Genomic DNA, 22,770 nt, shown 5'->3' with positions numbered 1-22,770 from the left:
AACCTTTCAACTCTGTGTWAGGAAACACTAATTTATATATTTTTATATTGCTCAATCTCTCCACCCAGATGATTCTGTAAAACGGAAGCAGCAGGATCCATCAAGAGATGACCCAGCCCAGTCCTCTGCCTACATTTAGCATTATTAATGTTTCTCTCGTTTTTCACAGGTTGTTATCTAACCCGCACTTTCAGATGGCTAACAATGCCAGCTGAACAAACTTTCTCAACTAAGCACTCATAATCCCCTCGCTGATATTTGAATTTTTCTTCCTTTGATGTAACCTGAAACCTTCTATTACGGTGCAGGACCCTGAGACAGACATGGGTATAATAGCTTTCATTTTTCCTTGTAAAAACCTTATATTATATTATATTATATTACACTCCTTCACCAAGTGTTCTAGGTGACATTAAATAACATTTAGTATTACTTCAATTTTTCTAAAACTTTCTTGTTGCCCTTCCTTCCAGAAGCCATTCAGTTAGCATATGCTTCTTGGAATGCAACACAACTAAATACAGGTATGGAGGTTTATGAAGAATTAATGAACTTTAATATTTAGCCCTCTACTAACAGTGGTACTGTTAGTATCACTGTACTTATGTACATAACTTACAGTTATGTAAGTACATAACTGTACTTACAGTTATGTAAATACCCAGATTGGAGTTTTACATCAGAACTGAAGTGTGGATAAAGAGTACAGGTAAGTAAATTTAGGATTTTTAGCAGAGCCTTGAATCATATGGAACTATAGAGTTAGACCAAGTAAGAACATCATCRTGACATTATCTAATCAACCAACCCCAAACTTAAATTAAGACTATAGAGAAATGTTATTGGCATAATTAATTGTACTGGTTCTAATACATACAATTCCAAATAATCAGTGTTAGTCTGTTTTCTTTCTACTAATACCTAAATAAATCATTGAATAATTTGAGTTTGAAGGGACATAAAAAGGTCATCTAGTCCAACTCCCCTGCCATGAGAAATGATGTCTTCAACTAAATCCTGTTGTTCAGAGTCCCGTCCAATCTGGCCTTGAATGTTACCAGGGAAATGGTCATCGACCACCTCTCTGAGCAACATGATCCAGTGTTTCACCAGCCTCATTGTAAAAATGTCTTCCTCATATACAGTCTAAATCTACCCTCTTGTCTTACCCTTTGTTGCTGAAAAAACATTCATCCCCTTTTTTCTCACAGGCTCCCTTTAAGTACTGGAAGGCTGCTCTAAGTTCTCCCCAGAGCTCTCTCTTCTCTGGACTGAACAACATTTCCTCTCCKCTTTTCCTCCCTGGAAGGTTCTCCATTCCTTTCACTATTTTTGTGGCCCTCCTCTGTATCTGCTCCAACAGTATTTTCTATGCTGAGGACCCCAGAGCTGGACTCAGCACCRCACTGGGGTCTCACCAGAGCAGAGCCAAGGAGCTGAATCCTCTCCCTCGCCCTGCTGGTCACGCTACTTTTGATGCAGCCCAGGATGCATTTGGCTTTCTGGGCTGCGAGTGCATATTTCTGGGGAATGTCCAGCCTCTCACACACCAACACTCCCAAACACTTCTCAGGAAGGGCTGCTCTCCATCTGTTCTTCTCGAAGCTTTTATAGATACAAGGATTTGTCCTGATTGAATACAAATTGCATTTAACACATGGGATAATTATTCATCAGTCCAATCATCTCAYATCATACTTAGTGTAGCAAAGTGAAAAGCTCATCTACTTAATTGAAAACCCTATCAATATTAATTTTATCCAAAAATTAAAAATGTTATGACTAGAGTATATTCTGGAAATAATTTATCTGTAGTCATTATGAGCCAACTCTTCTCCTAAACTTTCCCAATAGAAAAATGCTGATAGTAATGACTTTTTCTCTTCTGAAAACCTTTCCTGAAGAGAACCCTTCAGCATTCATCCACGTGTCATACTGATGATGAAACAATTACATATTCAATACAGTCTCCCCACTGAGATTTTACAAAAAAACCCTTGTCTGTTTAAAGACGGCAGAGAGTAGTGCCTATTTAAATTCTACCTTCTAAAACCTTTCCTGTCCAATAAAAGATAGCTAGAAAAAGTATACTGTGGGGTGTCTTTCAGGCAGCAAATGAAACTAGGTGGGAGGCTCAAAGCTGTTCCTGTTGCAAAGAGGGGAGGAGTGGTAGCATAGCCAGCAACAATTAATGCATATCATAGCTGATAAGTTATGGATAAGAGRGAAAATCAAGGGGAATCCAAGAAAAGTATTTTTAAATCCATTGCAGCCCTCTCATGTTYCTTACAAAGCCCTGGCTTGCTGACTGTGGAGGAAAAGATATGAGAAGACTCTTTTTGTCTGCGGCTCTAAACCAAAGGAACTAAAGGCTTCATAGGAAGGAACATGAATTTACCTTGGGTCCATTTTCACAGTTCCCAGATGAGAAACAATGATGASCTTAGGGAGCCAGCAGTGTTCCCTTAGTAGTCTCTATGTTAGGTATTTGAAATATATTGAAAATTAAAATTATATGATTACTTCTCACTTAAGAAAACACACTGATTCTTTAAAAACATGAGCAAAATTAAAGMTGAATTTAAGAAAATCACTTATGGCACAAAAAGCACATTAGCACTGCCCAAATCATCATTTATGAAGAAAGGTGGTTATTTTGGCTGAGATGACAAATTACCCTTCCACAGTAGAAGGAAAAAAATAGTTTACAGTTCAAGCTGTAAAGTTATTAAATGAGATCTGACTGTACCAAGAAATGCACAATATATTAGAAAAGTCAATTTCTTAAATTAAATGGCAAATCAGCAAGTGGATGAAGGACTGACCTTGGATCGGGGTGGTGCTCGGATGTACCATTTACAGTCTACTGCTTCAGTTTCAGAAGCTTTTCCTTCTTTAACAATTTGTACAGATTCCACAATTCCTTCAGGTCCTCCCATCTCAAACTCACAAACTGAATAACAAAACACCAGAAAAAATGAAACCTGAACAGCAAACAAAAATGTTTTCTACAGCAGAGTATAAAGGCCTCCAAATTAGGGAAAAACTCTAAAACAACATACCAACCTGGCAATGGYTTCAAAACGCCAAGGTCCTTAAAATCTGGATCTTAAAAACAGAGAAAGATAAATTTAGTTTTGTTCAGTATCTAGGATGTTATGTCAATATGCTCAAATTTTACAATGCACTTTAGTTATATAATTATATATATTTTTCTTGGAATTGAGAAATGTTTCAAAACTATGGCAACACAATAATTATTAATGCAGAAATTATTGATACTGTCATACAAAGTTATTTTTTTCTATTATGAAATCCTGCTTTTCTCTGTCTCTCTTTCAAAAGGGTACAAAAATATTTCTGCATACATTAGCAAGCGAGAACATCACACAGCTAACCACATGATCTTTTAATACATCAGCCTAATGAAAGAGGATATATTTACAGATCCATTCAGAACCTTTTTTGCATATTTTGCATTTTGCAGTATAACACTCAACTTAACTAGAGAAATCTRAACTTAATTCTGTGTTTATGAAAATTTTCTGCCATCACTATTGACCAAGAGGAGACGCTTTCTTTGTCAGAAGCATACATTTGGTCTTACTAGAAAAAAAWAYWSYRWRARWWWYWMTMWSARRWKWTMTTGTACTAGCAAGATAAWAAGTCTAATACATGTGCTACTTTCTATCAGATAAACATGATGGCATTTACTATCTGAGAGGGTTTGTATCATGCTTTTATAGTCAGGTATAATACAGAGATGAAATGAGTTTGGTCTTAGGCCTTTGCTTCAATAGACAACTATCCATAGACAAATCAGCATTTCACAAAATTTGGCTCAGTTTGAACATACTGTCCAAAAACAGAAATACGAGAGACTAAAGCATTTTAGCACATGATTTCTTAGAATAGACTGGTTTTCTCTGGGAAATTTCTATCATTTGCACTGCTTTTCTACCTAAAGTGAAAGTTGTGCACAGTTTTTCTCATTTACTTATGGAACTGATCTTGTTTTAGAATTCAGTCAGTGTAGAAAGAACTATAAAAAACCCCAGAAAGTTTGGAAGAAAGAGATGTATCTGAAAAAATGAAAAAAAAAAAAAATCCAAACCCACAACTAACCCACCAAAATTGTTGTTTCCCTACAGCCTTAGTCAATTAAGAACAGTAAGAATCATAACCAGATAATATAATGAAAAATTCTAGGGCTTTATAAGCAAGATCAGCCATTTTAACCTGAACAGTCGCAGTGTGTTGACTTCAAAAACTGAGATTGTAAAATCACTTTTTAAATTTCCCCTCRATAACCAGGCTGCTCTTGTTCTTCCCAAATTTATTTTAAAGTTGCATAATAAAAATKAGTAAATACTCATGAACCTACAGGACTGCAAAGGTATCAGAGTAAGCAGTAGATAGATATGATAACCAACCAATAGAATCAAATATTTCAGCTAATGTACTAGGATGTTGATATCTAGCTCTTAAAGTGAGACACTTAAAAAAAAAAATCTACTTCTAATTATGGTTCAAATTAACATCCCAACTATAATGTAACAATTGCATTTCTTCCTTTAGCTGAGTTTGCAAGGATCACTCTTATTTACTGAAAACACTCCACCACCATAAGTACAGAGGAGAAAAGAAGGCGAAAAGGTCCTGGCAGAATTTTCCCCTGATGAAAGACTTTTCACATAAATCAAGGTTAGTAGCAAGAATCCACGCTGAAATACAATCTAGACCATACAATTTGACCCACAAAATAACTCTGAAAGCATCTTCTCTTTTAAAAATACAGCAATGTGGGTAACAACGCACACAGAAGTGCACAATCTGTTAACATTCTAGAAATATGGTAGATCTGCTCAGTTCTAAAAAATCATTTATTTTCAGGTTTTCAACACTTCAAGAGTGAAAGGAAAATAAAATCTGCACYACCTGAGGTGGTAACCCCTCATTAAATATTGCTATTATACCAATACAACTATAATAAAAACAAAATCTATAAATAAGGTATTATCACAGATGCTTAAAATTCAGCCATGTTTAAGCATGTTTGCCTAGCAAATATTTGCTTTTTAAATAGTCTACCATTAAATAGATTAGGTTTCAGCAGCTCTTCTGTATGTAATTCAATCAGATGGTTATTCTCAGTCTGGCTGAACCAGAACATTAATGTTATATAAACACTGACTGGCTGATCTTCCAACAGACTGATGAAAACACCCAAGACAGGAAGACTTTTCTGTGAAAAACAGATGGATCACCCATAAGGAGAGACAAAAATGGGAGACAAAATAAGAAACAACATGGAGCTGCTGGAGACAGTTCAGCAAAGGGTCATGAATTTTTTTAAGGGTCATATGAGGAAARGCTGATAGAGCTGGGACTGGAGAAGAGAATGGACAGAGGTGATCYTACCAATGTACATAAAATCTGATAGTARGGTGAAAAGAGGATGGAKCCAGGCTCTTTTCAGTGGTATCCAGTGACAGAACAAGAGGCAATGAGCACACACTGAATGCCAGAATGTTCCAAATAAATATCAGGAAACACTTCCSCAGTATGAGGGTGACTGAGGAACAGCAAGGAGCTGAGAGGCTGAGGAGCTCTCTCCTTGGAGATATTTAATTGSTGTGTAGACACAGTCCTAGGCAAGCAGCTCTAGGTGACCCTGCTTGAAAAGTGGGTTGGATAAGGTGACCACCAGAGGTGCCTTCTGAAACAGCCATTTTCTGATCCTCTGATTCTGTAATAACTAAACAACTGAATTGGGTAGTAGTGAAATAACCAGTCAAAAGAGTAGATCTATTCTCTGAGGTGGCAGCAGAAGTTAGACAAATCTCTATCACAATGYAGACTTGGTTTTGTGGTATTTGCTTTGAGTCGCAGGAACATATACATCTGACTGGGAGGAATCTGAAATATTCAAGTCTGGTTTCAAAAAGCTCCACTAGGTCTTCACARAAGACTTTAAGGATTTTGGATGCTGGCTCTGGAATCTATATTTCTCATGGAAACCAGGCTACATTTCTGTACTTTTCATTTCATTGTTCCATGCAAAAAAAAATCTGGCTCTTCTAAGCAGCTGACAAGCATGGAATTTACATGCAAGAACAGGACAATTGTGAGGAGTTAGGACATCTAATTGCTCAAAAATCTCAAGAAATAAAGACAATTGTAAARTTAAAAGTCATTGCACATTGACTAGATTAAGTCTTCAAAAAGTATGTAAATGACCTTGCTTACAAGTACACTGCAGCATTTTTTGTGACTGCCCTGCTGAGGTAAATCCACACAGAAGCACATTTACCCAGTTATACATTCACGTTTGCATGCAACCTCTCACTCYGTGTCATTTGCACAGGAAGTTAAATTGTTTAAAATGACACCACTTGAATAATTTCTGTAAGACACAGGGAAGATGCATAAAGTTCAAACTAATTACCAGCAACAAGATGTTCTGCTGGTATATTATTGCAAATCAATTTTAAAAGATCACACTTTGAGTAAAAAAAYTCACAGTTATAAAGACCATTATACTTGTCTTCAAAGACATATTGCACAAGATTTTTTTAAGTAATGTTGTAATACGGAAAAATTAGAATGTTTTCTCTCTTAAAAATGTAAAATTTGTAATTACACCTTGCATATTTTATTCATCTTTCCTTAGCTTTTCATGTAAAGTTAATTTGGGTACTTTCTTACTCTGCCAACTTCAAACCTATTGCTTTCACCGATAAAAAATAATAGATATCTCATTCTTGGAAGCCAAAATATTTAAGTCAACATTTTAATACCTCTTTTAAAAAAWTGGATGATTGAGTTTATGTGTTCCKGAGCATATCTGGACTACATTATATTTAATTACACAATTTCTTTTTAATATCTGAAGTACAATTATATGGTAAAATACGTGAACATTAGCTGTATGATTAATAGTCAAGATGAAGGAAACATGAAATACAAAATTCTGGTGCTGAATAATTTTTGAGGCATTTTTCACTATTTTCTTCTATAAATGAGATGTGGAGGAATTATCTGAACTATTATAATAAACCACACATTACAAAGGATTGATGTTTGAAATGTAAGGAGGTTTTTTGTGGTTTGTGAATACAAGAATCTCCTTTTTAATGGACTACATACAAAAAGTAGTCAYAAGTTGAAGCCATATTTCCTAATGAGAAGTAGGAAGCTGTCTGCTATTACTCACTGCTCAGACAGCTGTAGATAATATCTTTTCATTTCTCTGACTAGAAATATGTATTCAAATTCTACCAAGACTTAAGAAATTTTAACACATGCACATGCTTCTCTGTCAGAACTTATTTGTGACCTGATTTTGCATGTAAATACTCATAGAAAAGTATGAGATTTTCACTATTCAGCAAGTCATTATTTATCTTCAARTTTACTAAGTCAGGTTCTTTTATAATGATTTCTGGGACCCTAAACCAGTCCTACCCTTTTGAGGGGTGACGTATATTTCTCTACAAAAGCAGAGATTGCAGAACTCAGTACAGAAAAAACACAGTTATTCTAAGGGATTACCTGATAGTATTTGGTAATAAAGTATTGGAAGAAGATGGCCAAGAGATTTTAAAAGCATAAAAATCTTTTCAAAGAATCACTAAAGTAGTTCTAAAATAGTTTCCATAAGTAAATATTTTTTATATGATACTCAAAGGGGACAGCTATTCTGATGGGGGGAGTAAGAAAAACTAATAAGGAGAAAAACAATACAAAATTAAATAACTGTGCAAAAATCCACAAATTATTTTCTCATTAGCCCAAAATGAAATTTGTTCTGATGAGTCTTTTCATATTTTTAGTCTTCTTGAAACTTCCATATATATGTCTATATTTGTACTAATGATATAATAAGTCTTCAAAGAAAGCCTATAGTTTGCTAGACACAGTGAAAAAGTTCTGTATTAATTATTGTTGGCAATATTACATGCTATATTTGCTCTTTATTTTTTATGTTCTTTCTTTTAAGGACAGCAAGTGCAGCTCTTTTTGAGGCTACATATTTATAATAAAAAAAAAATGCTTCTCAAATATTTCACTTCTTAGCAGAGTCATGATAAAACTCAGAGCTGCTAAGTGCAAATGTGGCAGTGAATATGACTCCTGCTATTTCACCTTGAAGATCTACCTGCCATCAAATCAGAAAAAAACCTCACATGAAGACAAATTTTGTTGAAATAACATAAACCAGCACCCAAAAGTTTGATTTCTGCAATATCTTCTTTRTTGTATTTTTCTTTCTTTTCTCACTTTTCTAGTCTGAGCTCATACTCACAAGCAAATTTTTTTATACAGTGTGATTCATATAGATAGTGATTTACAAACTGTACTGCTATGGTGACCTCAGTAAAATTAGATATACTGTAAGCTTTAGCAACAGTTGGAATTTTGTGCACCTAAAGTAAGCTTCTTTGTTTCTTTGACATCTATTTGGAAATAAAAAGGTGGTATCGTTAGAAAATTTAAAAAAAAAAAATAGAAAATCCATGTCTTTGCATAATTTCTTGCTAAGGTTGGTCAAACTGAACAGACAAGAAGCACCTGAATGAATYCCACTGAAACAGAGCAGATGTAAACAGAAGTTGCAGTTAAATTTCTCTTTTCATGMACACAATGACAGACTTTGAGATTTTAGCCTGCTTGCTTCCATTTTCTTTTCTACAAATCCTTTAGAGTAAGGTCCTTCCCCAGTGTAAATTTTGCATGTGTGGGAACCATGTCAGAAAGCAAAAGGTCTCATGAGACTCTGGGTCTCATCCTCAAATGGTGTTTGACCTGTTTGATACGTGCTTCTAAATCCCAGAAGTGAGAAGTGCTTCTTGGATGTGACCTCGTGACAAAGCAGAGCCAGAACGGGCAACAGTGTCATACTCAGGTTGGTGAGTGAAAAGAGGAAGCCCTGAAGCCTTGCTRTGTGTGGGATTACTTGGCAGATAATTTTTATTATGTTAAATATTTGCACTAGCAGCGGAGTGCTCCAATTAGGCATTATATTCCCTTTATGTAGCGCACTGTGTGAGGAAATGCAGGGAGAAAAATGATCCTATGATGAATATTTCAAGGGCTGCATCTACCCTGATCTGCCGGTTGTCCAAAAATACTGAAACAAGAGTGAACGAGCTCAGGAGCCCACTTTATCTGAGTAATGCAGCCTGGCTGTGACAGYCCAGCTGACTTGACCACCAGGACTGACCATCAGTCAAGGGCAGMACCTTGTCTGTGTCTCCCCAAGATAATATCCCAGAGGTTCCCTGGAATTGACTAATGGTCTCTGGGATGGGCTAGGAATAGACATGTGCAATGCTACGGTGCTTTTCCTGAATAATATTGAATTCTAGGTATTCCTAGTCATGCAATTTCAGCACAATTCTACTAAAGGTTCAGGATTTGTCTCATTGTTTTCTCATAGATGACTCCTAGCCCAGTCCAAGGAAATAACACCTGAAGTTCATAGCAGAGGACTAGGGGAAAAACGAGCCAGAGGGTTTAGCCTCAGCTGATTACCAGGCATTACTTCTGCAGAAGTAATTGAACATATTGGTTACTGCTTGCTACCACTGAGTGCAGAATCTGCACATCTTTTTCAGGATATTCATGCTGTATCAGCCCATAGGGTGGATTTCTCAGCACAGAAGGATCTTTGGAGAATAACTTTGTGATTTAAAATAGCCTTCGTTGTTATTTCACAGGAGAAATGTTTTCTCCTAGTTTTACCTAGGAACATTCAACAAAATGAATGAATTCATTGTAGTTTTCTTTTGAATAGCTACAACTTTTTGAGCTTTTGTAGCCAACAGAGTATGACCAACTTGTGCTACTTCAAACAGAACAGTGCAACCTCGAGCTCCCCATGCATTATGACACATTTCCAATTGAAAAATAAATACAACATAGTGTTACACACTAYTAATATTCTCCTGCTGCAGCTGGCCACACCAGTGATGACATCTTTTTGAAGATAACTGCACGTCAAATGAGAAACTCAAATATCTCCTCTAGTTTCTACAGGTGAATAGATCACTTTCCACTTTATCAACAGAATTCTTGCACTGTCTCCAAATATTTTATTCTTACAGCCTAGCAAAGCACCAGGTGGTCTTTTGCTAAAGTGAAGAATCATGTCAAACACATGGATTGTGTTTGTAAAACAACTTCTTGCCTAATCATTTGGCCACATATCAGAAGGAGATGAAACAGATGAAATGCTCCAGAAAATAAGATTCTTAGAGTAGAAACAAGTGAAACAGTCACAGGCCAAAAAAAACCCCATTCATTAGTTTACTGTGTAACTGCTAGATTTTCGGAAGTTATTGGATGAATTATGTTCTAGTACTCTCCTATAACAAAGTCATTGTATGATTCAAAAAGTCMATGTCACAGGATTTTTTTAAAATGTATTCTATATCCAAAATAGAAATCTGCTGGTGTTTAGGATCAAAAGGAAAAAAATSTAGGTTTTCATACCCACTGGAACCTGAATGTTCTCTTACTAAAGTAAAAAACAGGAAGAAAAAAAAAGCCCTAGCAGATATCAAAGGAAAAGTGAAACTAATTTTTTAAACCCAATTGTCATCTCCAATTGTGATTATATTTGCTCWCCACAGACACTTTCAGTGAACAAAAAGGGGAATTATAAAAGTCACACAGCCCAATGAATTGCTGAGGAAGGCATACCAACAGCGAGTCCCAAAAAGAACTGTGGGCAAAGTAAGTCTTCTGTCCTGTCATTTTAGAATTCACAGCAGTATCAATTTCAGTAACACCAGATCTTTCCTTCTTCTGCTACCCTTAGGAGGTTTTCTGGCTAGAAACTGTCCTTTCAGGGAACACTGAGCTGTTGACCTCAGCAGTTTCTCCAAATGTATAGAAGAAGATGTGCTTTCAAGAACTATAGCTGCAGAGCATACTGCAGAGCATCTTTGGAGATATTTTAACAATTTTGTTTCTCCATCTTTTTAACTGCGTTGGGGAGCARCTCTCTCTGAGGAAGCATTTCAGAAAGAAGATAACTCTGTGYTAAACTGTGAATTCCCTACTTAAATTACCTGCTTAAAATAACCACAAACTTGTGAATTTTACATTTTATTATTCAGGGTAACATTCAGACACTTAAAGGATATAAATAAYATATTGGAAGTAAGCAATAATCATCCCCCTTTTCCCAGTATTATTAAATTAAACTTCTCCTGAGATTGTGGGAGGAAAACATTTAGATATTTTTTTGGTTAATCTAGGCTTTACAGCCAGGTTTTTTGCTTTACAGTTAATTTGCTTCCTGTTGRTTATAACTTCATGAGRGYGAATATCCCTTTTGTTCAAATTGATTACTTTTCTCCAATTTAATGCATTTAAAAGTACCAGAGAAGGTTCAAACCAAACTTAACTCCTTATAATGACCTAGAGTAGACATAAACTATTAAAAACAAGACATAGGGTCAGCTGGGACTTCTATTATTTTGATGAGGAAAGTCCTACTGTATGCTTTACGATGTAAACCAAACATAATTCATACCAAACATTTCCCCTGAAATTAATGAATGAAGATTGTTGCTCATAAACAGCRCTAACATATGTTTTGCTGCATGCCYCCATTAGGAAATCAACATGAAARCWATTTCTAAACCAGGGRATATTKTCTTMAATATTTTTAATTTTTTCTTTAAACATTATTTTAATGGATCCTCAGTCCTCTCTGAGCAGTATTTATGCCACATGCTCTGTATTCACAAAATTACCTCAAACTGGTTTGTCATGAACTTCACAAACAAATGAGTCTGTGGGTAAGTGAAGATTTGGAACCTAGAATCTGAGTAGAGCTATATTTGTGTCTATGAAAACTTTGTTGCCTCCAACTTTTCCTTATCCCAGAAACTCCAGAATCTGCTGTCCCTAAACAGCAATTCTATCAAGTATAGACTAGTAAATTTTTAATTGTATTATCACAACTTTCAATTTTAAAATTGAAAAAAATTGAAAAGGTTTTAAAATTATAGTTTACATGGAATTTAACAGATTTACTTTTTTTCCTCCCCTATTCAAAATCTATCAGTCTGTAGCAGTGATCTTATTTTCACTGGATTTACATATAATTTTAATATTAATTCTAAAAAAAAGCAGCTTTAGGCCCACAATCTGAGCTGAACTCATCAATTGATTGAGTCCTACACTGACTGACCGGCTGAGCCTAATACAGAGAATAAATAGTGATCTTTTGCATCATATTCAGGAAAAAAAGATACTGTGATTCATTGAATCACACTTTGGAAAGGCAGTGTTGTTATGTCTGCTTTGCACAATACCCAATATTGCTGTGTAATAGGCTGAAGAGACAGGGAAAAGAACAGCAAAGTGGGCACTGATTAGAGATTGTTCTATSATTGGTGTGGCGATATTTAGAAGGAATGAGGTCTCGGGAGAGTTCTGACTTGCAGCAGAAGCAGGTCACACATGATGGTCAGTCACAGCTCTCAGGATTGTTAAGCAGGGGTCAGCTGCTTACCCAACAAGTAGACAATAATYAAATTTCATTTGACCAGATCAAGTTTTTGACTGCCAAAGAGCAGGATTTTTTCCTAGCTTGATTTAAAAGAGTCATTTAAAGTTCTAGAGATAAAAAGGAAAAAAAAAAAAATAAACCCAGTCAAATGTAAATTAAACCTTTCATTTAAAAGTACTTGGTAAATCATTGATCCATATTCTCATTGAAATGTCACTGATATGCAATGTTCTAGAATACAAACAACTGTATCAGTGCTACAAATTATTTTTGTGGAGGATGCACATAAGATTAAAGAGATTCAAGCTACTGAATTGGATTTTTAAAATCCTATCCCAGTATGCATTTTATGAAACAAAATATAAAATTATTTTGTAGGATTTCTGTMTGGAATTGATAGTTGGTAGCAGTTAATAACCAACTGTCTAAACCCCATATTGAAATCATAATTTAGGAATAAAATGTTTTTAGGAAGTATTTTCTGCATTCTCTTTTAATATTAATATTCACATGGACTTGAGAAATCAGCTACAGAAAAAGAAAGGAAAGGAAAAAAAAATCAAAAGAAAACAAGAGGAGTATAATACAATCTTTTGTTAACCCACATTCTGAAACCAGCAGATTTGATAACATTGTCTCTTGAGCTTCAACTATCAGATAACATCTGGCAAATGATGTATGTAAGTCCTGTTACACAACATCTTGTGGCTTCCCAGTGTCATCTAGGGGACTGATATGTGACTAGAATAACACAATTTCACACTGCCTGCTTCTGTCATGCTACTACAAAATTTTAGCAATGATGTGTCACAAAAACCAGTTTATCTAATCCTGAATTCTCAAAAAATATTTCATAATTCTCTTTTTATCATCTTACTCATGACTCAAACAAACTTTCTTAACAGAAATTGCTGCATATTATATGGACTTTTGACTCCAAGTATTCAAATAAACTTTTTGCATCTCTAATGTGTAATAACTTCTGGAGCAACAATTTCTTTTCACAATTTTGCAATTAATTTATTCCTTTCAATGACATTCTCAATTGTTTGGTAAATCTCATCACCCTACATATTAAAAAACAAAAATTAATTGGAAGTACATTTTATAATGTATATTCCAGACCAAAATATTTTGTYTCATCAAAGTTAAAACCTCCTCTACAAACCTATTTGAAGAAACCTTAATATCAGGCATTAATCTCCCTAGTGAATTGCAGACTATRCTGTGATCATGTAAACAATGTGCATTTGAAATAATTAACAAGAGTTTTCAGAACAAGAATAATATATTAATATTACATAATAATATAATTTTCTTTTTCAAAAACTATCCATAAGTACTGCTCCATTTTTRTTTTAGAAAAACCCTTTGACAGTGGATGCACAAACAAAAGTTGAAGTAGTGGGAATGTAAAAATGTACTGTAAACTTTATTTTATGWTTCAAATTTTACATTCAAGGAGTGGGACCAGTACTCACTGCAAATTATTGCAGAACTKGTGTCACTTCATTTTACAACTTGTAAATCTAACTGGCCAACTTAGTTGAACCAAAAAAGCTTATCCTAATTAATTATGTTCTAAGTAGAAGTTAATTGAAGAAAATCATTTTATTTCGTACAATTTAAGGGTAGATTTTTTTGGAGACAATGATACCAAGAGGAAGCATAGCACACAGACAGAAGAAGACAGAAAAATCATTGATCATGATGTTCTAACTCCAACAAAAACTCAGCTTACTTTAACAGAATATTAGAAAAAAAAAAAAGGAAAGCAGGGAGTTAGTAAGTTGGCCCTATTTAAGGCTATATTACTTTGATATGGATCAAATAGATAAATGCTGAATTGTTACAAATCTACCATATCATGTGTGTCAGTAGAAAACTACTTTTAATTCGAGTTGACAAAACAGTAGTCTTGCTCTTCAAAATGAACAAATATTTAATTGTTACTTAGTTCAATAGATAGAAAGGTAGAGGACAGTTTTCAAACATACTTACTTTTAAATAAGTACCCAAGCCTAGAGATTGCCTGGATTTAGGCACATGCTTAGATGTAGGCTTCCTGAAATTCTTTGCTAAATTGAGACTAGATTTAGTGGCTTGTCAGTGCAGCATTTGAGTATAGTAAGCTTAAGCAACTGTTCTTTGGAATTATSCTTGGGCATATCAGAAAGTAATTTCAGAGATTTTTGATGGATTACAGTGTTAAATTATAGTAGCTGTTATTCTTATTTGACCTGAGGGCCTTTATAAAATGAACAGGTTTTGCAGAGAGAAAAATAAGGACACCTAACATTTGTATTTGTCACAACGAAAAAGCCCTGTGCAAATTGAAAATATGTACACATGGAACTTAAATTGAACAAAAAASCACTTGCTGATTTTCGCAAACAAAAGATTATTGATATCTCTATCCATTGTGAATTAATATTATAAGGAAAAAAAAMCCCCACATTTAATCTACTGAGCATTCACAAATATTAAAAAACACCCACAATAAGCAGGTGACTCTTGCATGAACCCAATTATATTGAAAATTGAATCCTTTTAAAATTTTAACTTCTCACTTCCTCAATTTTTAATGATCATTTTTAGGACAGGACACCTTGTTGTACAGACKATACCAATCAATGTTACTGAGAGGTTTGTTTGTAGCTCCTCAGGGCACATAAAAAATAGAAGTATATATGCTAAAAGGAAGTTGTCTGTAGCTTAAGACAGGCTATAACTGTACAGAGAGAAATAGAAAAAAGGGAAAAAACAAATAGGGCTGTCAGGGTCTTCATAAGCTTGATTCACAGCCTTGATTTTCCACAAGTTTTGTGTCTAGCAATGCATACATTGGCCAGATTTAGCCATAGAGATGACACCTACTTCTCACAGAAATCATTGCATAATCTGTTTCTCACAGGAAAAGGACTGTACATAATAGTATTTCTCTACCCCATGACAGCAGTACAATGTTAAAGATTTCAGGGTTTTTTTATATCTTAGCACATAGTAGGAGAAAAAGAGAAGACATAATCAAAGGTGGAGATGCTCTAATGGGCAATCTAAAATTATTTACAAAATACTTAAAATTTGTGTCAAAGTTGAATGAAGTATGGTCTTATTTTTAGACCTGACCATCAAAGAAKTTCAAGCAAGATATCTGAAATTAAAGTATTACAGAGTCTGCATTTCCCTGAAGGACAGTAAACAAATCAAGATTGGTCTGAGCCATCAGTAGGGCAAAAGACATACGAAGATGACAACAAACATGTACTGGAATTATGAATATATAAATATTCAATAACATTTACCTCAGTACTGTCAAGCAAAAGAGACTCTCTGGATTACCSTCTTTACAAAAACATGAACACTATCAGTAGAAAATGAGCCAATCCTAGACAATAGATGAGTGTACACAACAAAGGGTGACAGAAGATATACTTCTTACTTGACAAATTTCATCATTACATACTACAGAGATATTCAGTTCTAGAAACATGGCTGAGTTTTCCAAAGACTTAAGTGTGCAAAGCTACTAATTATTGGGCAAAAACCTTGTAACAAGGAACAGGATGATTCCTAACAAGAGTTTATGTATATTTCTTTAAGGGAAACTAGTTAMAAGCCCTTCTCAAAGAGTAAAAAATCTGCTAAGGAAGGCTAAATATCTCAACAAAGATCATTATTTATTGGTTTTAGAATTAAGAAATGCTTCATTAAATAAAGCAGACAAGAACAAGAAAAATCTACAATCACAGTTAATTGAAAAATTTCCTCATTTTACAAGTGTTAAACCTATGCAAAAAGATGACTGAAAACAAATGATATAAACAGGAGTTTTACCTAAGATATACTGACAGCTAAAGAATCAAACCTGTTGCAACTCAGTGGCTACACTAAAAAWTAGTTTTTCTGCCTAACAGATGGACCACAGTCAGACTGATTAGACAAAATCACTGGGGCGGTTGTTAAGATTTATTGCCTGTACCAGTAACACCTTATAAACCTGTAGATACAATGCATAAAGATGAAAATTGAGCCTCTTTAGGAAAGTATAAGTAAAAATAATTGCTTCAATGTCAGCAGAATCTCTCCAGACACCCACAATTCCAAAGTCACTAAGAGAAGTTATCACAGACAACAGTGCTGTCAGGATGAGACCACAATACAACTATCGAGGAGTGTATCCCAGTACGAGCTATTGGAAAATCTGCCAGATGAGAAAGTCAGATGACCTGGAAAACCTTTGAAGAGTATTCAAAAACTCCTCATTCATTAAATGCGGAACAAGAAATTCCCAGTTTTTCTCCTGAAGATTTTCCCCTGAAGAAGAATCTATATCCAGTATTATAATGTTTGAATGAGAACTGCAAGTAACACTTAGCAGCAGCTTTTGAAGGTGCTGTTCTGAATGTGGGTAGTGAAAATTCTCATTGTAAATAAGTTGTTTCCAAACACTTGTGGAAGATGACTATCCTGGTTTTCTGTTCAGTACAAATTCCCTGTTACCCTCCCTGATCTGTCATTTCCAAGTGCTTCACAAACATTACAGAGAAATCCACAAATAACAGGGAAAACAAATGTCCAGGGCCAACTGATTATCTCTTCCTTTTACAAGTGTTTAAAGCAAAGAACTTTATACCAGACCTAAGGTTAAGCTAACTCAGCATAGTATTTACATAAAGCTAAAAGTTTATCCTTAGGGAAAAGAGGATAAGAAAAGYACTATATTTAAGGAAAATCCTCCGCTGCTCGTAAGATTTAGATTTAATTGTTCTGTAAGATGTAATAAACTATTCATAGAATGACAAAAATACAGCATAAATGCAGCTTAATTTAAAAATATTTGTTCTGTAGGACTAATTTTGGATGTACATCTAAACTTCTTAAAGATCACTCCCAGGTGCTCTGAAAACACAGACATTTTGTCAGAGAAATTATATTCCTCTGAAAATAATATTTATCACTGCAACATCATAATCACCATTTTTGGTGAGGTCATAGATGAARAAAGGTGTTTCCTGTGGAGGTGAAATAATAGAATTATTTGTGTCTGTAGTAGAATATCCTTGYAAACCTTCTCTAGAAGTCTGTGTCCAGCTTATTATGGAATGAATACAGGGAAGAGAGTTTTGTAGAGAACACTGTCTTTAGTTAAGTCATCCTTTTTCTTTACTCCGGTGCTAGAAACACTTAAAACTGTATCTTACATTTATATTGCTCCTGATTTTACACAAAGTACGACAGACTAACAGGATCTTAAGTGTTCAAGTGTTCAAGTTCCTTCAAGTTCCTTCTATATGATATTCCCAGCATGCAGAGGTTTCTAAACTAGGAAGTTCTGTATTTGCCTTTTGGGTTTTATTGAAAGAAAAATATAAGTGTGTGATGACAAGACATAATATGGGATCTGAGAACCCCATGAGACRTTTTAGATACTCATTTGCTCCACAYAGGGATTATTTTTCACTTGAAATTTAATGTAAGCCTTGCATTACATTCTCATATTTATGATACAGAAATACTCTGGGCCTAKACCTACAGTTCCTGTGAGATGATAGAATCCATAGAACAGCACAAAACAAAACAAATTCTCGTGAAAAGACAATATTTATGTAACTGATCATAATTTTCAATGTAATACATCATCCTACAGGAGAGAAATTCCTTCCTTTTCCCAAGACCAGATGCCCTAATGCCCTGTAAACAGCAATGAAGAGCCTGACTTTTATGAAGTGCACTTATAGGAACACTGTAAAAGTTCATAAATCAAGGAAGCTCCTCATTACAATTTGAAGTGCTGGGGCCTAGATATCTCAATAAATAAAAGAGATTCACACTTTCTGGGGTTTCTTGACATCAAGTGGTTCTGTCTTAAAAGTTTAAGTGAAAAGTTATAACGAGCAATTTCTCACATTTTTAACCCAGCTCGGATCCCAAAGAAAAGTTTGTCTCTTTCAAAGCTGAATGGCTCTGACATTGCTTGTTGTTTCTCAGAAAACTTAACTGAATTTCAAGTTAGTAAAACGTGATTGTCATTGCTGATACTAACTTAGAAGATATCAAACCAGGTTCAGAAGAGAACAGGAAAATAAACAAATAAATACAACTAATAAATACAAGTAATATGCCTTCCTTAAATACACTTAAGGCAGGACATGGACATTAGATGACAAAATTATTTGACYGTGCTTTATTGAAGCTATTTAGAAATGTGATTGAATTTAATAAATTCACATTAAATTTTTCATGAGCTCTAAAATATACAAATTCCCCAACCAGGAAGAATTTGAGATTTTTTTTTTTTTTTTTTTTTTTTTTTTTTTTTATTTATTTCCCTCGAGATAAATGATGCAATTATTCTATTGCTCTGACGTTCACTGCAATAGGAATGTAAAAGTACTCTTAATCTGGTCAGAGAATGTTTTCTATTCCACTTTTTGGTACATAGGAGTACATTTTTTTTTCTTTTTCCATAATCAGGCTGCTGAATAGAAAACATTACTGACTGACGTTTATATTAATGAGGCTAAATAAAAACACAGATGGCTTCTACTAAGTGAAGGAACTGAAAGTAATGATGTGCTATCTTAAGCCACTGTCCTGCAAAATCAGGGACCAGGATAAASAGAAATCTGATTATTCTAGCTGAGCAAGAAAGCTCAAATAAACATAGCCTCTCTCTGTCAGAATCCTTGTCTGAATTACAAAATTGATTTTTTTTTTTTTTTTTTAAGAGAAGAGCTGTCAATAATTTGAAGTAGTACTTGAATTCTTGTACACTAAGCAGTGATTCAACACCAGTTTGGAAATAGTCCTGAAACAATACTTTTTAGGAAAAATGAGTGTAATAGATTGAGTCAAGGGACCCAGAGATGTGAAATGAAGTTTCAGGTGTAGGCCTTTCAATGGCCCAAAGAATGGCAAAAGAAGAGCAAGAATGAATTATCCTTAGACTTCTCTCCTGGGTCATTCCCTAGCCAATCATAACTTGATTCAAAATGAACCAGAGCAACCTGGCAATATTGTAGCCTAGTATGTATTTCTCTCATACATCAGATTTTTTTAAAAAGAAATAACCCAACAAAAATATTTGTATACATTTATGAAGGTTTCACAGGTTCAGATAGTTCTGTTTTGAAATGAATATAGCTAACCATAATTTTAAAATAAAAAAAAAAAATAAATAGTGTATAAAGAGTAAATAAGTTTTCATTYGTTTATAAACTCTCATGTTTAACAAAGGGAAAGTTTACATAAAMTTGCATCTGGTTATTATTTATATTAACTGTAATAATGTAAAAGATGAACACTTCTTCCCTTAACTCAGAGTTTTGTCATTCAAAATAGTCTTTTTTTATACCATACGTACAACTTCATACATCCACGACTTTTAATCCTATAATTTATAAATGAGAAAGTTTAAAGCCTAAATTATACTCTTAGTAAGGAGCTTTTTTGGCAAAACTTTCAGTAATTTTACCAGTTACCACAGTGTGTGTTGGCTTTGCGTGTAACTCTGATTTTGTCATTAAAGCTTTTTCTCCTGTAAGATCTCTCCTTTTAGACTGATGAAAAGACTTCCGAAAAAAAAAAAAGTTTATTTAAATGTAAAAGAATCTATGGCAAAAAAGTTACATTTGTTTCTGAAACCCCAGTCCCTACTGAGCTTTTGCATTGGTGGATGGATTTCCAACCATTTCAATACCAAGAAGTTAAAGAAATTATTGAACAGGAAAGTTCTAGTAGCTGCAAATATGAATTTATCCCTTGGGATTTTTCTATATAATTTCTTTTTATAGGGTTTAGTCCAAACTAGTTTAAAATGCCTTAGGTGCAGGGCTCTTTCCATTTGCACAGACTAATAGATCTTCATTGCAACATTTTTCATGATACCCTAATTGATCTTTTTTTCAACTTCTTTCAGTTTGCTGTTTTTATATACCCTGAAGATATAGTAAACAATTTCCTTCCCCATTTCTTCAGGTACCATTCAAATAACAATAAATGGCTGAAGCTTGAATTTAGTCGAATTTCCTATTTTTTTTTTTTTTTTTTTTTTTTTNTTTTTTTTTTTTTTTTTTTTTAAATCTTGGCACACACCCACACATTTAGCGTCACATCTCTTTATCCCCCATTGAGGTCTGAAATGCAAAAGAGGCAGATGAGAGACGGGTCAGAGGTAGGTGAGGACTCTCAAAAATTGCTGGTCCTAGAGATAGCTGGGTTGCACTTGTCACTGTGATGAAGAAAGCCTCCTCTGCAGATTGCAGTTAGGCAGTGTTCTGTTTTGGAGAATTGAGATGATGGCAAGAAAAACTGCATCTSCCCTGAGTATTCAGCTGCTCTAGACAGCATTAGCTTTCAAATGACTCTTTGCTTGGGATCATTTTCTTCATGTTCTTTAAAGAGAGGTTAGTTGAAAATTTTCTTCTGATCTCTCCTTTGTTCATAATTTAATTTTATAAATTGTCACAACCTGAGCTGGATATAAGTTATATGGGTGATAATTTATGGATAGGAGTCCTCTCTCTGTTTCTYTGTCATAACTTGGAGTGGAGTCCTCTCCATGCTCCTTTCTTATACAATCTTGAAAGGCATCATTCTGTTTTATGAGCTGGCAGTGACCCCTGCCAGTGCACATATTTGGACAATAGATCTCAAAATGTCATGCCTTATCCATGTATGCATAATGARTAATGGTCCAGGTAATAATGTGGAATGTGAACCCCTTCCTCTTTCTAGGGATCAAGGAGGCAGMAGTGCTGTTTTGCACTTGTCAGATTAATCATGTTCTCATTTTGGCCAATATTCCTAGAAACTCCCTACTATTTGCAGGGGTTTCCATTGATATGTATGGAGGGGAAAAAATGAAAGAAACAAGGAATAAAAAAGATATAGCTATTCCATCTGAAGTCTAGAATAATTTATGCTGCTGTAGCAATTTACCAACATTGATCTCTGAGTAGAAATTCTCCTTACATCAGTAGAAAAGGAATGAGGATAAAACATGATCCATGAAATTGTCTTTTACTTGAGAGTTTTTTAGACAGAGTAAGCTGCAGATTGTGCTATGAATATCTTTTCAACCATAATGCACAACCCTTTGGAAAAATAAAGGTCAAGAAATCTAAAGCAAAGARCTTCTGGAACTAGGGTGAGGAAATGGCAAAAAGCCCACCAACCCATGGTAAATGAGAGATAAAAATTTAACTCAATTTTCAGAGTGGATATGCATTATAACAAAATKTTGCAGTTTTTGAATTTACAGTAGATACATATATCTGGCTAWCAGATAATTTTCTCTTCTGTTGCTGTTTGAACCTTCTAAACATGTTTACCCACAGCAAAAAAGTGTCCTTGACTTGAAAGAAAATTTAACCATGCTGATTAATTTTATAACTATTTGCCTGGTGTTAATGAAAGAAAACCAGAAAGGAAACAACACAGAGCATGTAGTCCTGTGATCTATGATGCTTCTGGAATAACTGAGGAAGAATTTCAGAACAATTTTGGGTCTGCTAATTTTAGAAGATATTCTAGAGAATATTGTTCAGCCTAATACAACAATTTAGCTGAAACAATAACGACATAATTGACAAAATTACATAATAATTACAGTGCTTTAGAGTGAGCTATATTAAAGTATGACTCATCACTCAATACATAAGAAGTCACAGGGCTACGTCACAACCAGCAGTGCAGTGCAGTGCAACATGGTGTAGCTGCAGCCAAAGAAGAAATTTAAAATCAGCAACCTTTTGTTAATGAGCGGGAGAGGAGGGGAATTAATGGAAARCATGACTATGAATTTTGTTTTACTTTAATGAATTAAATTTAAAAAGTGACAAGGAATACTTGTACAATTACAATTAAGAATTAGAGCCTTTTTAGAAAAATATTTAATAAATGTTAYTGTTTGAATCTCACACGTCCTCTGGTAATACTTGTAATAGTTTGTTTTATTGTGRAAGGAGAACTATTCTACTTCTCAGTTCGGGAAATGATTGGTGAAGTGGAAAAGCAATGATAGAATTTTCTRAGATAATTACATTTTTTATTAGAATACTTTATCAATGATCTCTTTGAAAGAAAAGCTGTGCAGTGTAGCAGTCAGGCATAAAACACATAACTTCCCATGAAACATTCTGAATGGCTTTCTGTAATAGAATTCAGTCGAAAACAATGCTTTGAAAAACTGTAGTTTCTGCAAATTTTTCCCTTACATAAGCCTTACTTGTTATGCA

At 34.4% G+C, this 22,770-nt stretch overlaps 2 protein-coding genes across 2 annotated transcripts in view; both read right to left on the bottom strand.

Moving 5' to 3' along the window:
• LOC130577880 (neuropilin and tolloid-like protein 1) overlaps positions 1 to 2,976 on the bottom strand; it is a 29,601-nt gene extending 26,625 nt beyond the window's left edge. Inside the window, exon 1 of the mRNA XM_057373511.1 lies at positions 2,826 to 2,976. Coding sequence (XP_057229494.1) covers positions 2,826 to 2,939 — 114 coding nt within the window. The 5' untranslated portion in view covers positions 2,940 to 2,976. The remainder of the gene's footprint in view (positions 1 to 2,825) is intronic.
• Positions 2,947 to 22,770, bottom strand: part of LOC130577877 (neuropilin and tolloid-like protein 1) — a 33,736-nt gene continuing 13,912 nt past the window's right edge. Inside the window, exons 5-6 of the mRNA XM_057373507.1 lie at positions 3,063 to 3,108; positions 2,947 to 2,953 (exon numbers count right to left, since the gene is read on the bottom strand). Of these exons, the coding sequence (XP_057229490.1) occupies positions 2,947 to 2,953; positions 3,063 to 3,108 (53 nt within the window). The remainder of the gene's footprint in view (positions 2,954 to 3,062; positions 3,109 to 22,770) is intronic.

Source organism: Malurus melanocephalus, unplaced genomic scaffold, assembly GCF_030028575.1.
Source record: "Malurus melanocephalus ecotype Western Australia unplaced genomic scaffold, MMel_1.1 scaffold_200, whole genome shotgun sequence".
Lineage (NCBI taxonomy): Eukaryota > Metazoa > Chordata > Aves > Passeriformes > Maluridae > Malurus > Malurus melanocephalus.
The sequence above is the reverse complement of the archived record's forward strand: the minus strand, read 5'-3'. Positions and strand labels throughout refer to the sequence as shown.